Here is an 18655-nt window from a genome sequence, read left to right on the forward strand (position 1 = left end):
TTCTGGCTTTGTAATGATCTCATTTGCCGGGTGATGTGAGATGTAATATTTTAATGAGCTAAACACAATTACTGAATATAATGTTGATATTGTGACAAATAATTAAAGGAATAAGCACAGTTAAGGGAACAGAGTTGGGTCAAATTTTGTACTTATCCCTTGCATTGTATTGTTTGGCTGCCAATATGGCAAGCCATTGTATAACCAATTGGATTTTCTTTCCATTCATTTAAACAATAGCAAATTTGATTTTGCACTAGTAACAAAATAACCTACTTTGCAAGATCTTCTTTTAGCATTCAGTCCAAGTGCTAACTGTAGTCTGGGAATTAAAAACAAAAATCACAAGGTCTGAAGAATCTTAGCTGAGAGTTTCATTGGTGCCTTCAGGGCACAGTAAGTGGTCATTCTGCAGCAAGCCTATGATTTACTTTGTGAATACACTGTTGGATAACTCATTGATGCCATAGGTATCACATACCACAACATGGAGAGACAAAGGAAAATAGCAAATAAATATGGGACCAAGGTGGGATGCACAGGGTTGCTGGGGAGGCATGCTTGGCTGTCAGAGTTGGGTTGATAGAGCAGTGCTCAGGAGTAAAGGTGGTGAGAAGGAAGTCGTAATGGAGAGGTATCTCATTGAAGACCAGGACCTGGGAGTACTGTCGCCCAACAGTATGAACTTGGGGTGAAAGGGATAGGTTTGGGATGATGAGGAGAACAGAATAGTGATTGTAGTTGGTTTGGGTTCCCAGAGCTGGGCTATGACCTACCAATGTAGCCCTGCACATCTTACCGCTGAGTCACCCTGTTGCAGAGAAAGTAGCACTGCGGACACTGTTTCAAGAGTGCTCAATGACAGGAACTACTTGGATCAACCTGGACAAATTTCTCAACCTTATACAGGGAATGACATCACTTACCATGTGTTTGAAGTGGAAAATTTGCCATTCGCATGTACAATTCAGAACTAGATGTGCCCCATCATGTGAGATGACCCTGAAATCACTGTAATCACACTCCAATCCTGAAAAAGTCAGCTTTCAAACTCACATTGCTAAAAAGTACAGTGCTTTACTCCTAAATTATTTTGGCCATTGTTTCCTGTGAAGGAGAAAAGCAGTTCTAATAAAAATAAATTTAAGTTCTTTCCGAAGACTTTAAATTTAAGATTGATGTTGCCATTTTATGGGTTTGTTGCTCATGATAAACTACAAAATATTGTCGTCCACTACTCTGCCAAGTCTTTTTCATAAGATCTTGCTACTGTTGTTCAGTTTTTCAGTGGTGGATGCTCATTGCTATCTCCTTGAATAAAATACCTGCCCAAAGAATAAACTTCCAGTATATTGCAAGTGAGTGTATAACTGAGGCATAGATTTACATATGATCGATTAAATATATTCCCATCTATTTCTTATGCCCTTAAGAATTTTCTCATGGACTCATTGCACAGATCATGCTGCACATTATACAGGACCTCCCCAGCGTACGAACACCCGACTTATGTAGAGCCCGTAGATACGAATGAGTGTTTGGGAGACCGGCAGGATGGATTTGCCAGCTGCTGGTCCAAAATTTTATTTCACTGAACTGAAACTGGAATGGGATGGGATAAGAGGGTTTGAGCGGGACCAAGGATTGTGGCTGGTAGTTATCTAAGAAGGGTGATTAACCAAACTGAGCCTATATGTATTCACCACGAATTACAACTCTCCAGATCATATTGGTCCATCTACGCTGCCCTGTTGTTTACTTTGATGATATCTTTTCCTTGCCTTCCTGCTATTTTTAAGAACTTTTTGGAATTGCGGTTTAATTTTCCACTAAATTCTCCACAGAACATTAACCATGCAAGTATCTTTGTAGATATATGGAAATTGTGAATGCAGTAATAATGATCCTCTCCAGGCCAGAGATTGAGCAATTTATTCTGTTCTATTTCATTTCTTCATACAATTAAAAACTTTGAAAAGATCAACTTTGAAATTATAGTTTTATGTTTTTATTTTTACATTTCATTATTCTCTTAATCTAATCTTTTTTTCTCTTTGTTTCTGCATGTAATTTGACTTAGTAAAATCCATGTCCTTCTCCAGCATTTCTCTTTCTCATTCCCAATCCTTGAATCTTATTAATTACTCTTCCTTGCAGCTGCTGCTTTTCACTAAGATCCGAGGTGTCCCATTGCACTCGCCTGGCTGTCATCAGCTCACAATTGCAGCAAGTAGTGTTGCAAGAGATCTTTGAGTTAAAGTGTGCAGAAGTAGTCTTAATGGCAAGTACTGTGAGATTGTTGCTTCAGCAATCAAGCACATTGTTTAGGGGATGTTTCTTTGCAGAAATTGCTGGTGTGGAGATCACTGCCCAGAAGTTCATGCCAATCAGGAGCACTAAATGCACTAGACAATAGTGTCAGTGTGTTGCACTCTGTCTCCTCAATTCACTCCAATGAAGTCAATGGATCTGAATTTTGGAGGAGGAAGACAATTGTGTGGACGTTGCTGTAAAGCACATTTAGCATTACCAACTTGCAACGAGTTTCTTGCCGCGCAAGCTATCAGTGTAAACCTCAACGGGGACCTCTTGTGGCAGCAGTCCAACACTTCATCGGTATGATGTTGAGCAGAATTCTGCTCTAAACTCTCGTTATCTGTTGATTTGCTATCAATGGATTTATATATACAGGAGTTCAGCCCCAGGCCCCACCACAGATTATTTTGAAACTGTACATCTATATTGATGTACATGTTGAGAAACCAATCATTGTTGGCACAGCGGTGCAGTTAGTGGAGCTGCTGCCTTATTGCTCCAGCGACCCAGGTTCAACACTGGCCTCTGGTGCTGACTGTGTGGAGTTTGCGAAATCTACTAGTGGCCATGTGGGTTTCCTCTGTGTGCTCCAGTTTCCTCCTACACTCTAAAGATCTGTGGTTTAGTAAGTTAATTGGCCTCTGTAAATTTCCCCCAGTGTGTAGGTGAGTGGTAAAGTCTGGGAGGAGCTGATGGGATTGTGCGGAGAAGATAACATTGGGAGGGTGAGCATAAGTGGGTGGTTGAGGGTCAAAGGGCTGCATTCCATGCTGTGTGAATCAATGAATCTGTGACACTAAATTGTGTATGCAAGGTGGGGTCTTGAGTTGAAATGCTGGTTGAGCACCAGGTATGATTTCAATTGGTATGACTGGGATTTTGGTCAGGTGGAACCCTTTTGGAGCTATCTCCTTACCTATGTTTTCAGCCAAGAGCAGAAGTCATACTGGTTTCTTCTCACAGGCCTCTGGTTGAACTTTTTGTCTGACCCCGATGATAGTTGGTGAGTCGAGGTAGCACATTCAAACAGGACACCCCTGGCTTCTGTCTTTTGTCCCATTGACATACTAAAATGAGCAGAATAACATCATGTTTAGCAAGAATTCAACAGGATCTGTGAGCACAAGTTGTATAAGCTATTTAAACTACCACCTGTGTTCTCCCTACTTTGTTTACAGAAGTATGTGTGCATTGTTGTGCCAGCTCCTGAATTTGTTTTTTCCAAATGAGCTATCTCAGAATATTTCAGATATCACCAATATTGCAGGGCCCATTGAAATTAGTTTTCTTTTCATGGTTGCTTTAAATAATCATTTAATTGCACTTTTAGGCTTAGATCAATAAATGACTGTCCTTGCTTTATGGAACTTGCTTTATGTCCTTGGTTTATGGAACTAATATGTGCTTTTTTGTGTAATCTCCTCAATCAGTTTTTTTTCAAATGAGCTATCTCAGAATATATGAGATATTATTAATATTGTAGGTCCCAAGGAAATCCAGAAAGAGTTTTCCTTTCGTGGTTGCTTTGGATAATTATTTAATTGCACTTTTAGTTTTAGATCAATAAATCCCTAATTGTAGTTAAAATCAATCTTCTGGAGAAATTCAGCAGCTCAGGCAGCATTTGTAGAGGGATATGGGCAGTTGACAGTTTGGGTCCAGGCCCTTCTTCTGGACTGAAAGAGTAGAGGGGTCATAGCCAGTATAAAGAACTGAGGGGAAGTGATGGGGCAAGAGTTGACAAGTAATAGGTGGATCCAGCTGAGAGTGGGTGATTGGCAGATGGAGGAGGGAAGAGCGGAAAAAGTGAGGTGTGGAGGCATCATAGGGTTGAAGATAATGGAATGCGATAGGAAGGGAAGGTGGAGCATGGAACCAAATAAGGGAGGTGGGTTAGGCAGATGGGAACAGTGGGAGGATGGGACCCGAGGGAGGGGTGTGGGGGTGATGGGCAGGTGGAGGAGGTGAAAGAGACAGGGTTATTGGGGGCTGGGGGCTGGGTTTGTGTAGGAGGAACAGCATAGAGCAGGAGGAGAGAGAAAGGGAAAGAGGGGGTGTGGGTTACCTGAAATTGGAGAACTCAGTGTTCATGGCGTCAGGTGTAGACTGCCTAGGTGGAATATGAGGTGCTGTTCCTCTAATTTGCTTTGTAATTAGTTTTAATTGTAGTTCTTTCTTAGTTAAATCATACCATGTTTTGCTTAGTTTCAGAATGTCGAACTGATCTTTTTGAAGACCTAGATTTCCCTGGAAATGATATCACTTGGGTCCTTGCACCCGACGCAAACGTCTGTCAATGAATATGCACTGATCACCCGCAATGTTTATTCTTCACATTTGTGAAGAAAGAATGGAACACTGACCATAGAAGGTATCATGGAAGCCGTATGTGTTTAGTAATGTGTTTAAACTGAAAGATTTCTCAAAAATGTATCTTTATTGAAAGTGAAATTCTAGTCTGCAATAGAATTGCAGCGTGATACAAAGAAACTGAGCTCATTTGGCCCAATATTCTTGCTCCAGATCTTTGAAAAAACTGTCCAATTAATTCTACTCCACTTCAGTTGCCTCATATCTCACATCACTTTTTTCTACTCTGTTTCTCATTTCTCTCTGTAGTGAGTAGCCCAATTTTGGATCAGTACTTTTTGTACAGATTGGATTATATTTTTTTCTTTCTTAAGTTGAATTGATCTGTTTTTATTTGTCCTTACGAGGAATGGGTGATTATTGATATCCTTCTGTACACTGAGGGACTCCTATAGACTCCTAGACCTGGGACTCAACACTTCCTTTTGCAAATGGATCCTTGACTTGCTGACCAACAGACTGCAATCAGTCAGGAAAGGCAGCAACAACTCTGCCACAATTATCCATAACATTGATGCCCCACAAGGCTGTGTCCTCAGACCCCTACATCATTCCGCATACACTCACAACTGCATGGCCAGAATCCACCCTAACCCTAACTCCATCTCCATCTGCAGATGACACCACTGTAGTGGGCCGAATCTCAAATAATGATGAGTCAGAGTACAGGAAGGAGATAGAGAGCCTAGTGACATGGTGTCATGATAACAACCCTTCCCACAATGTCAGCAAAACAAAAGCGCTGGTCATTGACTTCAGGAAGGGGGGCAGTGCACACGATTCTGTTTACATCAATGGCGCTGAAGTTGAGAGGGTTGAGAGCTTCAAGTTCCCAGAAGTGAACATCACCAATAGCCTGTCCTGGTTCAACCATGTAGATGCCACGGCTAAGAAAGCTCACCAGCACCTCTACTTCCTCAGGAGGCTAAAGAAATTTGGCATGTCCCTGGCAACCATCACTAATTTTTATCGATGGACCATAGAAAGCATCCTATCTGAATGCATCATGGCTTGGTATGGCAACTGCTCTTCTCCAGACTGCAAGAAACTGCAGAGAGTTGTGGACACAGCTCAGCATATCACGGAAACCAGCCTCCCCTCCATGGACTGTGTCTACACTTCTCACTGTCTTGGTAGAGCAGCCAACATAATGAAACACCTCACCCACCTCGGACATGCTCTCTTCTCTCCCCTCCATCAGGTAGAAGATACAAAAGGCTGAAAGCATGTACCACTAGGCTCAAGGACAGCTTCTATCCCACTGTTTAAAAAGCTATTGAATGGTCCCCAGTATGATAAGAATGGACTCTTGACCTCAATATATCTCATTATGGCCTTGCACCTTATTGTCTGCCTGCACTGCACTTTCTCTGTAACTGTAACACTTTATTCTGCATTCTGTTATTGTTTTCCCTTACACTGCCTCAATGCACTGATATGATGACACGGTCTGTATGGATGGAATGCAAAACAAAGTTTTTCACTGTACCTTGGTACATCTGACAATATTAAACCAATTTACCAATTTACCTTCTTCCAGTTATTTGTACATCAAGTTGCATTCAGCTTATTCAGAAATTTGACCACAGAAGCACTTGTTTTCACCTGGTCCTCTCCTCCAAGTGGAAGAGAAAGATTCCAAAACAGATCAAAGAATATCCAGGAGTTCTTTTTGATGTCCTGCCTAATATTAGTCCATTCATTAACAACAGTGTAATAAGTTATCTGGCCATCATCACAATGCTCTTTGTAGTATCTTGCTCCAGAGTGGTTATTATTTTGATTGATGGTTGTTTAGTTTTGCTTGACTGGTGGGATCATCAGAGATTTAAAGTATTAAAGTGTCATTGTGTTGGTAAATTATTTACCAATACAACGGAGGGGTCTGCTCCTTAATCAATAACTCGTGATGCTCGGACATGATGGTCCTGGCGAGCTCCTGCTCACCCAGCCTGCAACATCTAGCGGTGAAGTGCTTCCCATACTACCCGCCATGGGAGTTCACTTCAGCTATGCTGATGGCAGTCTACATCCCACCCCAGACGGACATGAAGCCTGCAGTCTATGAACTATACTCTGTGGTCAACAGCCTTGAAACAGGATACCCTGAGGCCCTCTTCATTATTGCAGGTGACTTCAACCAACCAACTTCGAGTGTGTTACCAAAATGCTACCAGCACGTCTCCTGTCCCACCAGGGGCCCAAACACCCTAGACCATTGCAATACAACCATCAAAGATGCCTTCTGAGCCGCTGCTGCCCTCACTTTGGCCACCAGGCTGTGCACCTTCTCCCTGTATACAAACAGAAGCTGAAACGGGGGGATCCAGTACAGAGAGTCATGCAGTGCTGGTCTGAAGACACAGATGAGCTTCTACGCAACTGCTTTAGTCAGTGGACTGGTCCATGTTCAAAGACTCAGCTGCCAGCCTGGATGAGCCTATCACCACTTTCACGGACTTTATCAGCAAGTGTGTTGAGGACTGTGTTCCAAAGAGGACAATACGGGTGTTACCAAACTGGAAACTGTGGATGAACTGGGAGATCCACTACCTACTGAGTCTAGGACTGCAGCATTCAAATCAGATGACCCTGACTTTTATAAGAAATCGAGGTACAATCTCTGTAAAGCTATCAGAGATGCTAAGAGACGATACCAGTCCAAAACTGAGTCCCAGACCAGTTGTCCGTTGTGGCAGGGTTTACATGCTATAACAGGCTACAAAATGAAGTCGGCAGCATCACCGACAACAGCACATCTCTTTCTGATGAGCTTAACGCATTCTATGCATGTTTTGAACAGAAGGAGATTGGAATGTCACCTCCCACCCCGACAGCCTCCAATGCACCTGAACCCATAGTGACTGTTGAGGACGTAAGATCAGTCTTCCAGAGAGCAAACCCACAGAAAACATCTGGCAATGTCCTCAGATCTTGTGCAGCTCAGCTGGCAGGGGTATTTGCAGACATTTTTAACCTCTCCCTGCTTCAATCTGAGGTTCCCACCTGCTTTAAGAAGACCACTATCATCCTGGTACCTAAGAAAAGCAAGGTAACATGCCTTAATGACTACCGACCAGTGGCTCTGACGTCCACCATGATGAAGTGCTTCGAGAGGCCACCTATGTTAGACTATTGTTTATTGCCTGCAGCTCCATCTTCCATACTATAATTCCAAGCAAACTCTTCCCCAAACTCCAAGACCTGGGACTCTACACTTCCCTCTGCAACTGGATCCTTGACTTCCTGACCAAAAGACCGCAATCAGTGAGGATAGGCAGCAACACCTCCAGCATGATTATTGTCAATACTGGTGCCCCACAAGGCTGCGTCCTCAGCCCCCTACTCTACTCCCTATACACTCATGACTGGGTGGCCAGATTCTGCTCCAACGCCATGTACAAGTTTGCAGATGATACCACCGTAGTGGGCTGTATCTCAAATAACAATGAGTCAGAGTACAGGAAGGAGGTAGAGAGCTTAATGACATGGTGTCATGACAATAGCCTTACCCTCAATGTCAGCAAAAAAGAAGAGCTGGTCATTGATTTCAGGAAAGGGGGCAGTGCACATACACCTGTCTACATCAACAGTGCTGAGGTTGAGAGGGTTGAGAGCTTCAAGTTCCTTGGAGTGAACATCACCAATAGCCTGTCCTGGTCCAACCACGTAGATGCCATGGCCAAGAAAGCTCACCAGGGCCTCTATTTCCTGAGGAGGCTAAAGAAATTCAGCATGTCCCCTCTGACACTCTCCAACTTTTATTGATGCACCATAGAAAGCATCCTATGTGGATGCATCACAGTTTGGTATGGCAACTGCTCTGCCTGGGACTGCAAGAAAATGCAGAGAGTTGTGGACACAGCTCAGCACATCATGGAAACCAGCCTCCCCTCCACGGACTCTGTCTACACTTCTCGCTGCCTTGGTAAAGCAGCCAGCATAATCAAAGACCCCACCCACCTGGGTCATTCTTTCTTCTCCCCTCTCCCATTAGGCCAAAGATGCAAATGCCTGAAAGCATGTACCTCTAGGCTCAAGGACAGCTTCTATCCTGCTGTTATAAGACCTTTGAACGGTTCCCTAGTATGATAAGATGGACTCTTGACCTCACAATCTACCTCGTTATACCTTGCACCTTATTGACCACCTGCACTGTACTTTCTCTGTAGCTGTGACACTTTACTCTGCATTCTGTATTGTTTTACCTTGTACTACCTCAATGCATTGTGTAATGAATTGATCTGTTGGATGGTATGCAAGATGAGTTTTTCAGTGTACCTTGGTACAAGTGACAATGATAAACCAATTCCATTTTCTAAACCAATTCCAATTTTAGAGGCAGGCCCTGAAATTGATGTTACCTATTACCAGTGAGGGAGAGGGTTTCTTCCAAAGACAGGGGAGATAAAATTGTATTTGTACTTAGAAGATGATTAGAATTTCATTGGACTTCTCTACATTTACTCGGTCGACAATGGATTAATTAACATTATAACTGACCATTTTCCAGATTTTACTGTTACTTAAAACAAACTGCAACTGGAACAGTTTCGAGGAAAACAAAGTTACAAAACATTGTCAGTGGGTTTTCCCTCAAACGGTGCACCAATCTGATCAGTTGTAAGTAAATATCAAAACACTTTTAAGTTTGTTTTTTCTGTTAAGTTGTTTCTTAATATAAATGAGCTCAGGCCATTTTTAAAATATACATTTCCATGATCTAAGTTATCACCAGCAAGGCCAGAATTTATTGTCCATCCCGTATTGCCCTTGAGAAGGTCAGTGGGCTGCTTTCTTGAACTGTTGTTGTGCTGATGATGAGGGAAGTGAAATCCAGGATTTAGACCCAGTGAGGATGACAGGCCTGCAATATTTTTCCAAGTGAGGATGCTGTATGATTGGAGGGGAAGCCATAGGTGGTGACGTCCTCATGCACCTGCTCCTTTTGTTCTCCTTGGTGATGGAGGCCATAGATTTGCGAGGTGCTGTCAGAGGTACCATGAGGATCATGTCATTGGTGCAATTAGTGAGCTTGAAGTCAAAAAACATTTCCATTGCCATAAAAAACAGGAACCTTTGTGAGAATAACAAAAAACAAAGCTTATGATTCAATCATCATTTTTCAGCACTGAGCAAACAAACAGTTGTGCTCACTGGTGACCTTGAAGATAACAATTTGACATCATCTGGCATGTGTTTTCCTATTTTTTGACTCCTTTTTCTCTTGGGAAAACCCTGAACATTTGCAAGATGTGAAGTCCAGAAAGCAGCTGAGGAGCCAATCAGGAAGAAATCATAGAGTGTGGAGGGATCTCTGTCTGGAAATTCAGTACTTCCCTGTTAAACTGAGCAAGTGCAGAAATTGCTGCCCGTTTCACAATGGTGATAAATGTGGGTAAAATCCCAAACATCATTACTGTCAAATCCAGGCCAATATTTTGAATGGATATGGAGAACTGGTATTATGAGCAAATGTCTATCATCTAAACTTAATAGAGCAAATTTATTTCATACCTATTATTAACTTCCAGTCAGTCATTAATTTCACGTCCTTTTTTTCAGGCTGCTATGAAAAGATTTTTGATGACCTGGACTTTCCTGGGAATGACTTCCATCAGTCTGTAGTTGAGGATGAGCACAGTTGCCAGCGCAAATGTACAGAGGAGCCTCGCTGTCAGTTTTTCACCTTTGTAAAAAAAGGAATTTAAGAATGAAGCACAGCGGTTAGTCAGTCATTCAAGTAATATTCTGCATAGATATAATTGCAACTTTCATACAGAGGAGTGTACCTTCAGACCCTTCATCTATAATAATCTCCTTGGTGCATTTCTTCATGTTCAACATGTCTGTTTGCCAGGAACAAATAACTTCACCTGTAAATGAACAGTTTAGAGAACTAACTCACTTAGTGCCAGCAGCAAAGAAAAGAAATTTGCTTAGTATCTTGTATGGATTTGTAGCCATGTAATGACTTTGTGATTCTTTGTAGCTACACTTGTTACCTCAAAAACAATGAAAAAGGAACTCCATCAAGAATAACGGTTCTTTGGGGTGTTATGTCAGGATTTTCTTTAATGAAATGTGCTTTGAATAACAGAGGTATGTCCAAAATTATTTTCCTCTCTTCAGTCTGAAAGCAGTGATTTTGAAATTATCGGTACAAATTCCCTTCTTTCATACTCCATTTAACACTGATAATTTATCCAATTATGTCTGAGACAGTGTGGCCAAGAGTGCAGCTAAATGATGAATTCATGCGTTGTGAATGATATCCTCAGTTCGAAATAAAAGCAAAAAAAGTCATTGTTTGCAAATTGCATACCCTTTGATAATAAACAGTTTAATTTACTAGTTACTCAGAGATCGTAATGGAGAATTTGTCCTAACTAATAAATTCTGGATCTGAATTAAATCAATCAGAAGATGATTTGAATTAAAGGATTATGTGTGATTCCATATCTTGAGATTCCTATTCTGCCGTTTTCCCACTTCAGTAACTAATGCCCCATTAAAAAAACTGCTCATCTGTTATAGTGGACTTTGTGATGACAAGTGGTGGTCAGTAGTAATGTTTATATTTATTAATGTGTTTGGAAACTGACATTGTTTAAAACATTAGTGAATGAATGAATATATTTATTTAAAGTATATTAATCTACTTCTCATGAATTAAAAACATAAGTATTCAGAGAAAAAACAAATATAACTGAACATTTTTGACTTAAGTTCAAGCCTTCCTTTAAAAATTTGGTTTAAAAATGAGGTGTATCTGACTCTTTGGCTCACTAAGTTGTGAAATGTCATTGGACACAACGGGGTTGGGGGACAGGGCGAGAGGACATATGTGCTCGCATTAAATCTCTACTTCTGCTTTGATGGAAGGTAAAGCCTTGATAGAGCTTTGTTGTCTTGCTGCAGTGAGTGAGCACAGAAGTCCAGCATGTGCTGACGTGCAAACTGTAGATTGGCAATAGTTCTGTAGGGAAAGACTGGTGCAAGTCAATTCAGTGACAATCATAAAGGAATTGGAGAAATAAATGAAGGGTAAATTTTTCAGGCCTCTGGGGAAAGAATGGGGAAGTGAACTTCACTGGAGAGCTCTGTCAATGAGCTAGCACAATGACAATATGTTCTATTATTTTATGAGAACAGCTCTTACCATCAAGATTACATGTGTAGAAAAATTGAGAGAGAGGTCGTGATAAGCTGCCTTTACTGTTAGGGACAAATCTGTATTGGAAATAAATGGATTCAAAGCAAATTAAGGTGGCCCAAAATTTCCTTAGTGAGTAAAAATGTGAGATGACATGACCCTGAACATTGGACCTACTCCATGGTGAGATGTGTTTAAAATGAAGCAAGAACAACCCTTCATCTTCCTGGTCAAGCCAGACTTCTATGGTTGAGGTTCACTGCATTTGTGATCAACTTCATGTTAGAAAATGACGAGTGTTGTTAATTGTACATTGCAGCCCATTGTTGTTGGTCACATTGACTCAATGTGGATGATCCAATGTGGACCATGCTATAACTTCTGGAATATTTGATGGGATTTAAAAATTGGGTTTAGATTTAATTATGTAGCCTATTACCTCGAAATATATTGCAATGAGGTTGATTTTTTAGATGAATAGGCCCAAATGTAACGGAAATCAAAATTGGATGTTCATCCTGACAAGACCATAAATAAATATTTCTTTACAGATAATAGATACAAAAGAAATTATTCTCATTTCATTGCAGGATGTGTGCATGAGTGGTTGCAAACACAGATTTTCCTGGAAATGATATTGAGTCAGTTCTTGCCCCAGATGTCAACTATTGTCAAAAATTGTGTACCGAGCATAAAAGTTGTCAGTTTTTCACCTATTTGACAAGTGGTTGGAACACTGACCGACGAAGGTAAATCCACAACTTCGTTCAGAACTTTTAGTGGAATATGAAAAAGTTATGCAAAGTCATCACATCCTAAATTGTGATATGTCTCACCAGGAAAGACAAGGTCAGCAGTTTTTATGGAAACACCAGTGCCCTCAGGTTCCCCTCCAGGGCTTACACCATTGTGATTTGGAAGTATTGATTTCCTTCCTTCATTTTTTAGAATCTAAGTCATGGACCTCCCTTCCCATAAAAGGTACACTGGTTTAAAAGGTGGGCTTCTGAAGCTCAGTTAGGAATGACTAATAAATGCTGGGCCTGGGAATGATGCCCATAAATTGAACAAAAATAACAATTTTATTAAGGCTTAACAGTAAAAGACAACAATGAATACAATGATAGCATTCAATTTTTGTGCATCATCATAATGGAGCTGAATATCCCAGCTCATGCCTTCTCAGAATCTGGCACAGGAGCATGGAGATGTCTGCACAACCACTGGAAATAAAACATTTGAAAGAGATCATAATCCATTGGCACTTTAGTTGATGACATTGTGACAAATCCTCGTAGAAATCAGTCTGTGATGAAGTTATGGTAGGCTGGTCTAGTACATTAAGATGCTTATCAGAGTATGATTTTGTAGTTTGGAATTAGAATTGGTTTGCCAGTGTAGTGCTGGAAGGGCGTTATCCTGTCTGGAGGTCTGTGACCAGTGGTTTTCCACAGGAATTGCTGCGTGAGTCTCTGATGTTTGTGAAATAAATAATTGACTTGGATGAATTTGTACATGGGGGGCGGGGGTGGTGGTGGTTGGTGGGGGTGGGTGGTGGTGTTTGTACGTTTGCAGATGACACAAAGATTGTTGGAGCTGTGGACAGTGTAGAGGTGTATCAGAGGGTGCAGGAGGATACAGATCAGCTGTAGATAAGGATGGAGAAAAGGCTGATGGAATTTAGGGTAGACAGAGAGAATCTTTTTCCCAAGGTTATAAATGTCAGATATTAGAGGATATGCATTTAATGTGAGAGGGGGGAGATTTAAAGGAGATGTGCAGGGCAAGTTTTTTACTTGGAGAATAGTAGGTGCCTGGAGTGGGCTGCCCTAGGTATTGGTAGAAGCAGATATGGTTGCGGCGTTTAAGAGGCTGTTAGATGGACACATGAATATGCAGGGAATAGAGAGATGTGGATCCTGTAGAGGCAGAAGAGATTTTGTTTAATTTGGCCTCGTGTTTGGCGCAGACATTGTAGGCTGAAAGGCCAGTTCCTGCGCTGTAGTCTACTATGTTCTATAACTCTCGTTCTTTACAGTTGCTGAATTCTGTTGGGAGTGGTGCACTAGGTGTTGAAGAAGTTACGAGAATAAGAAATAGAAGCAGGAATAGGCCATTTGACCCCATGTGCCTACTCTGTCAATAAGATCAAGGCTGAACTTTTACCTTAGCACCACATTTCCTCACTAACCTTATATCATTTGAATACATTAATATCTGATAATTTATTGATGTCTTGAACATACTCAGTGTGAGACATTCCACATCCCTCTTGAGTAATTGATTTCAAAGATTCACTCTACTGTGGCTGAAGACACTTCTTATCATCTCAGTCATGAATGGATGACCTCTTACTTTAAGTTCACGTCCCCTGGTTCTAGATATCCCAGCCTTAGGAAACTTTATCCTCGCTTCTCATATAAACTCAAAGAGTATACTGCCCCCTTTACTTAATCTCTCTTTACATGATAAACCCACCACTCTAGGAATTAACCTGGTGAACCTTTGTTGCAGCCCCTCTCTGGCAAGTGTATCCTTCCCTCGATAGGGAGGGCAGACCTGTGCAGAGTATTCCAGATATGATCTCACTGGGGTCTTTACAATTGCAGCAACTCTTCCCCATTCTTGCATCTAAATCTTCTTTCAATCAATGCCAACATTCCATTTACCTTATGAATTGCATGTTGAACCTACAGATTAACTTTCAGTGATTCATGTAGAAAGACACCCAGGTCCCTCTGAACACCAACAACCTTCAATTGTTCACCATTTAAAAAAGAGTCCATCTTTTCTATTTTTTTCTACCCCAGTAGATGACCCCGCATGTTTTCACATGATATTCTATCTGTCATATCCTCGCTCATTCACTTGGCCTGTCTATATCCCCTTGAAGTCTCCCTGCATCCTCCTCACAGCCCATATTGCCACCAACTTTGAATCATCAACAAACTTGTATATGCTATACATGACACTTTCATCCAATTTATTGAAATGGATGGTGAATAACTGGTGCCCAGGCACTGATCCCTATGCCACTGTCCCTGGGGTGAGGGCAACCCACATTGACTCCCACAGTTACCTTGACTGCACCTCTTCCCACCGTGTCCCATGATGAGTCTTTCCATTCCTGGACATCGGAGATGTTCTCTTTTTTAAGCAAATGAGCTTTCCCGTCCACCACCATCAATGCAGCCCTCACCTGCAACTCCTCCATTTCCCACACGGCTGCCTTCATCCCCTCCCCCGACTCGCCCCCCGACATAACAGTGACAGGGATCCCCTTGTCCTCAGCTACCACCCCACGAGCCTCCGTATCCAACTCATCATTCTCCACAACTTCCACTATCTCCAGTGGGATCCAACCACCGGGCACATCTTCCCCTTCCCACCCCCCACCCGCGCCCCCCGCTTTCCGCAGGGATCGATCTCTCTGCGATTCCTTTGTCCACTTGTCTCTCCCCACCAATCACCCTCCTGGTACTTATCCTTGCAACGATGCAAAGAATTACACCTGCCCCCACACCTCTTCCCTCACCACCATTCAGGGCCCTAGACCGTCCTTCCAGATGAGGCAGCGCTTCACCTGTGAATGTGAGGGTGTCATTTATTGCCTCAGATGCTCCCGGTGTGGCCTCCTCCACATCAATGAAACCCGACACAGATTAGGTGACCGATTCGTTGAGCTGCTTCGCTCTTTCTGCCGCAACAGCCAGGATCTCCCGGCGGCCACCCACTTCAATTCCAGTTCCCATTCCCATACTGACGTGTCTACCCACGTCCGCCTCTACTGCCATGTTGAGGCCAGATGCAGATTGGCGGAGCAACACCTCATATTACGTCTTGGTAGTCTCCAACCTCAACATCGATTTCTCTAGCTTCCGGTAATCACTCCCCTCTGTTTTCCCCTTTACCACCCTGCTCTTTTTTCCCCTCAATCCTGTGGTGCCCTACCCCTTCTCTTTCCCCTCCATTGCCATCATGACCTTTCCAGCTCCCTCTGATTCCCCACCTCCTTCCCTTTATTCCATGGTCTACTGTCCTCTCCTATCGGATTCATTCTTCAGCCCTTTGCCTCTTCCACCTCTCACCTCCCAGCTTCTCACATCAATCCCTTTCATCCCCTCTCCCCCACCCACCCACTCTCTCACCTGGAGTCATCTATCACCTTCCAGCCTGTGCTCTTCCCTCTCCCCTGACCTTTTTTATTGTCGCTTCTGCCGTTTTGCTTTTCAGTTCGGATGAAGGGTCTCGACCTGAAAGGTCGACTGGTTATTTCCCTCCATAGGTGCTGCCTGACCTGCTGAGTTCTTCCAGCATTTTGTGTGTTTTGTTTTTATCTTAGATTTCTAATGTCTGAATTTCTTTAATTGTCAGTAAAAATGAATATTTGGAATTTAAGAAAATGATACTCATATTATGTTTCAGATTTTATTGTTATCTTAAAAAGAACATGGAAGGGGAACCAGCCATTAAAACAGAGTTACAGAATGTTGTCTCAGGTTATTCCCTGAAACAGTGTGAGACATATAACTGTAAGTAAAACATTGACATGCTATTATTGAATTATGCTTTGTATTTGTTACTTATCTTACTTGCATGACAAATAATGTATTGCAGTGTAGGAGTAAATTTTGAGAGGTATTCTTTACTACAGTGTTCACACTTAGTGTGTAGGCAAGATAAGAATCTGCAAGTTCATTTAGTCCAACATGGACCAGCCTAAATGAGATTCAACGAAATGAGTCCATGGCTACAATGAGGAATATATTATGTCTGGATGAGTGATTGTAAGTAGCATTGAGGTAAGGTATCCCCAAGCATTTCAGTCAAGGATATTGCTTTACATATTATAGCTTAGAGATGGTATGCATGTCCCAGAAGAATATTCAAGTATGGGATTTATTGTCAAGGAAGATATTGCAAAAGTTGGTGATTACATGAGGAAGTTGACTTTGATTGTAAGCTGTATGACTGGCACACTTTGCTTTTGCTGATCAGGTTCAGTGGATTTGCATTTTCCTCTGTATGTAGAAGATTAAACTTTAAATAAATGGATCTTTGCTCATGGAGAGGATCTACCAGGCTCCATTTTTGGATGCGATTATCACCTCAGTCGTATCACAACAGTACAGGGATGGGGAGATGTTCAGCATCATGGTCACCAGTGTGGACTGAACGCAGGTGCACAGCAAACCGAAGCAAACCAAACCAAACCAAACCAAACCAAAGTAAACTAAACTAAACTAAACTAAACTGTGTTTGGTTTCTCCAATGTAGAGGAGACCACATTGTGAATAGTGAATGCAGTACACTAGATTGAAGAAGTGCAAGTGAATCGTTGCTTCACTTGGAAATATTGTTTCGGCCCCTGTTGTGGGTAAAGGTTCTTTGGGATCTCAAAGGCAGAGGACTCTGGACACAGTCATTGGATTTTGAAAAAAGGATTTATTTACAAAAACAAACGTGGGAACAGAATGAACGGGAACGGATGCACACTTGCGCACACACACACACGCAATTGATTGCGAATTGTGAGGGGAGTCGCAATGGGGGTGAAGTGCACACACACACACACACACACACACACACACACACACACACACACACACACACACACACACAGAGTGAACTTGTTACAAACGATCAGGGGAAATGCACTATGGTGCCTGAACCCCCTGAAGCTGGATAAGCATCAGCTCTATGCTACTGGGAATCTACTTAGGACGCTCCTAAACCTCTGTGGAAGTGCACACTCTTACCAGTGCTCCCTTGGCGTGGTTTCAACTCCTGCAGCAATCAAGAAGAGAAAGAGCCACACACATGTGGCATTCTTTATAGTGCTGGAGAGCTGGGTGGAACTAGCTCAGGTAATTCAAAAGGTCCAATAGGTCATGGCCAGGTACAAAGGTGTGCACAGGAACCAATGGTGTGTGCTAATGAGGGGGTGGAGCCAGACCTTGATTGACATTGGTGTCACTTTCAACCAGTACTCGATGGTGTCACATGACGGCCATGACCTTTCACACTACAGCCCCTGGATGGTGGAAAGGCAAGTGGTGAAATGTCAAGTGTTGCAGTACCTGAGGTTGCAGGGGAAAGTGCCATAAGAAAGATGGTGGTTCGTGGGAACAGAAGAGTCGACCAGGGAGTCATGAAGGCAACAGTCCCTGTGAAATGCTGCAAGGGGAGGAGAGTGGAAGATGTGTTTGGTGGTTCAATCCTTTGCAGGAGGCGGATATTATAATGAATGATCAATTGAATGTGGAGGCTGGTGGGATAGAAGGCGAGGAGTCAGACAAAGTGCAGGGCCTCTATTGCTGATTTGTGTTATTTACTCATCTCGCTACGGAACAGAAAAATCTGAAGCAAGATGGGAGGTGATTGGTGATCCTAAATCCAAAAAATGCTGTTAGTGTAAAAGCCCCAAAATTTGTGATCACAATGGAGTAGTTCAATAATTCAATGTTTTTTAATGGGGATGGGAAAGCTATGCCATGTTGGTATACTTATACTAAATCTACTAATGAGTATAAATTGATGGTTGTAATTTGTTACTGGTTTTCAGTTATTCATCAGTTCCTATTCCCATTTATTTCAGCTTGTTTTAAGGAGTTGTTTGTGGATCTGGACTTTCCAGGAGATGACTTCTGTCAGGCTGTAGTAGAGGATGAACACAGCTGCCAACGAGAATGTACAGAGGAGCCTGACTGCCAGTTTTTCACCTTTGCAAACGGGTTATATCGCAACGCTCAGCAGCGGTGAGTCAACCACTCAAACAACCAAGAGACAAGGAACAAGAAATCTCAGTTTGGT

The 18655-nt window shown here is 42.3% G+C and overlaps 1 protein-coding gene across 10 annotated transcripts in view; it reads left to right on the top strand.

Moving 5' to 3' along the window:
• The window catches only part of LOC127581790 (coagulation factor XI-like), a 91714-nt gene that overhangs the window by 24337 nt on the left and 48722 nt on the right, over positions 1-18655 (top strand). The window contains exons 1-7 of one of the 10 annotated variants that reach the window (XM_052036554.1): positions 4652-4687; positions 9200-9309; positions 10252-10412; positions 10679-10788; positions 12433-12591; positions 16268-16374; positions 18441-18600. The exons of 8 other annotated variants lie outside the window; for them this stretch is intronic. In XM_052036554.1, coding sequence (XP_051892514.1) covers positions 16293-16374; positions 18441-18600 — 242 coding nt within the window. In that variant the 5' untranslated portion in view covers positions 4652-4687; positions 9200-9309; positions 10252-10412; ... (1 more) ...; positions 12433-12591; positions 16268-16292. Of the gene's footprint in view, positions 1-4651; positions 4688-9199; positions 9310-10251; positions 10413-10678; positions 10789-12432; positions 12592-12806; positions 12824-16267; positions 16375-18440; positions 18601-18655 lie in introns of those variants that run through there. One more of the 10 variants, XM_052036560.1, reaches the window with a different exon arrangement.

This window comes from Pristis pectinata, chromosome 2 (assembly GCF_009764475.1).
Source record: "Pristis pectinata isolate sPriPec2 chromosome 2, sPriPec2.1.pri, whole genome shotgun sequence".
NCBI lineage: Eukaryota > Metazoa > Chordata > Chondrichthyes > Rhinopristiformes > Pristidae > Pristis > Pristis pectinata.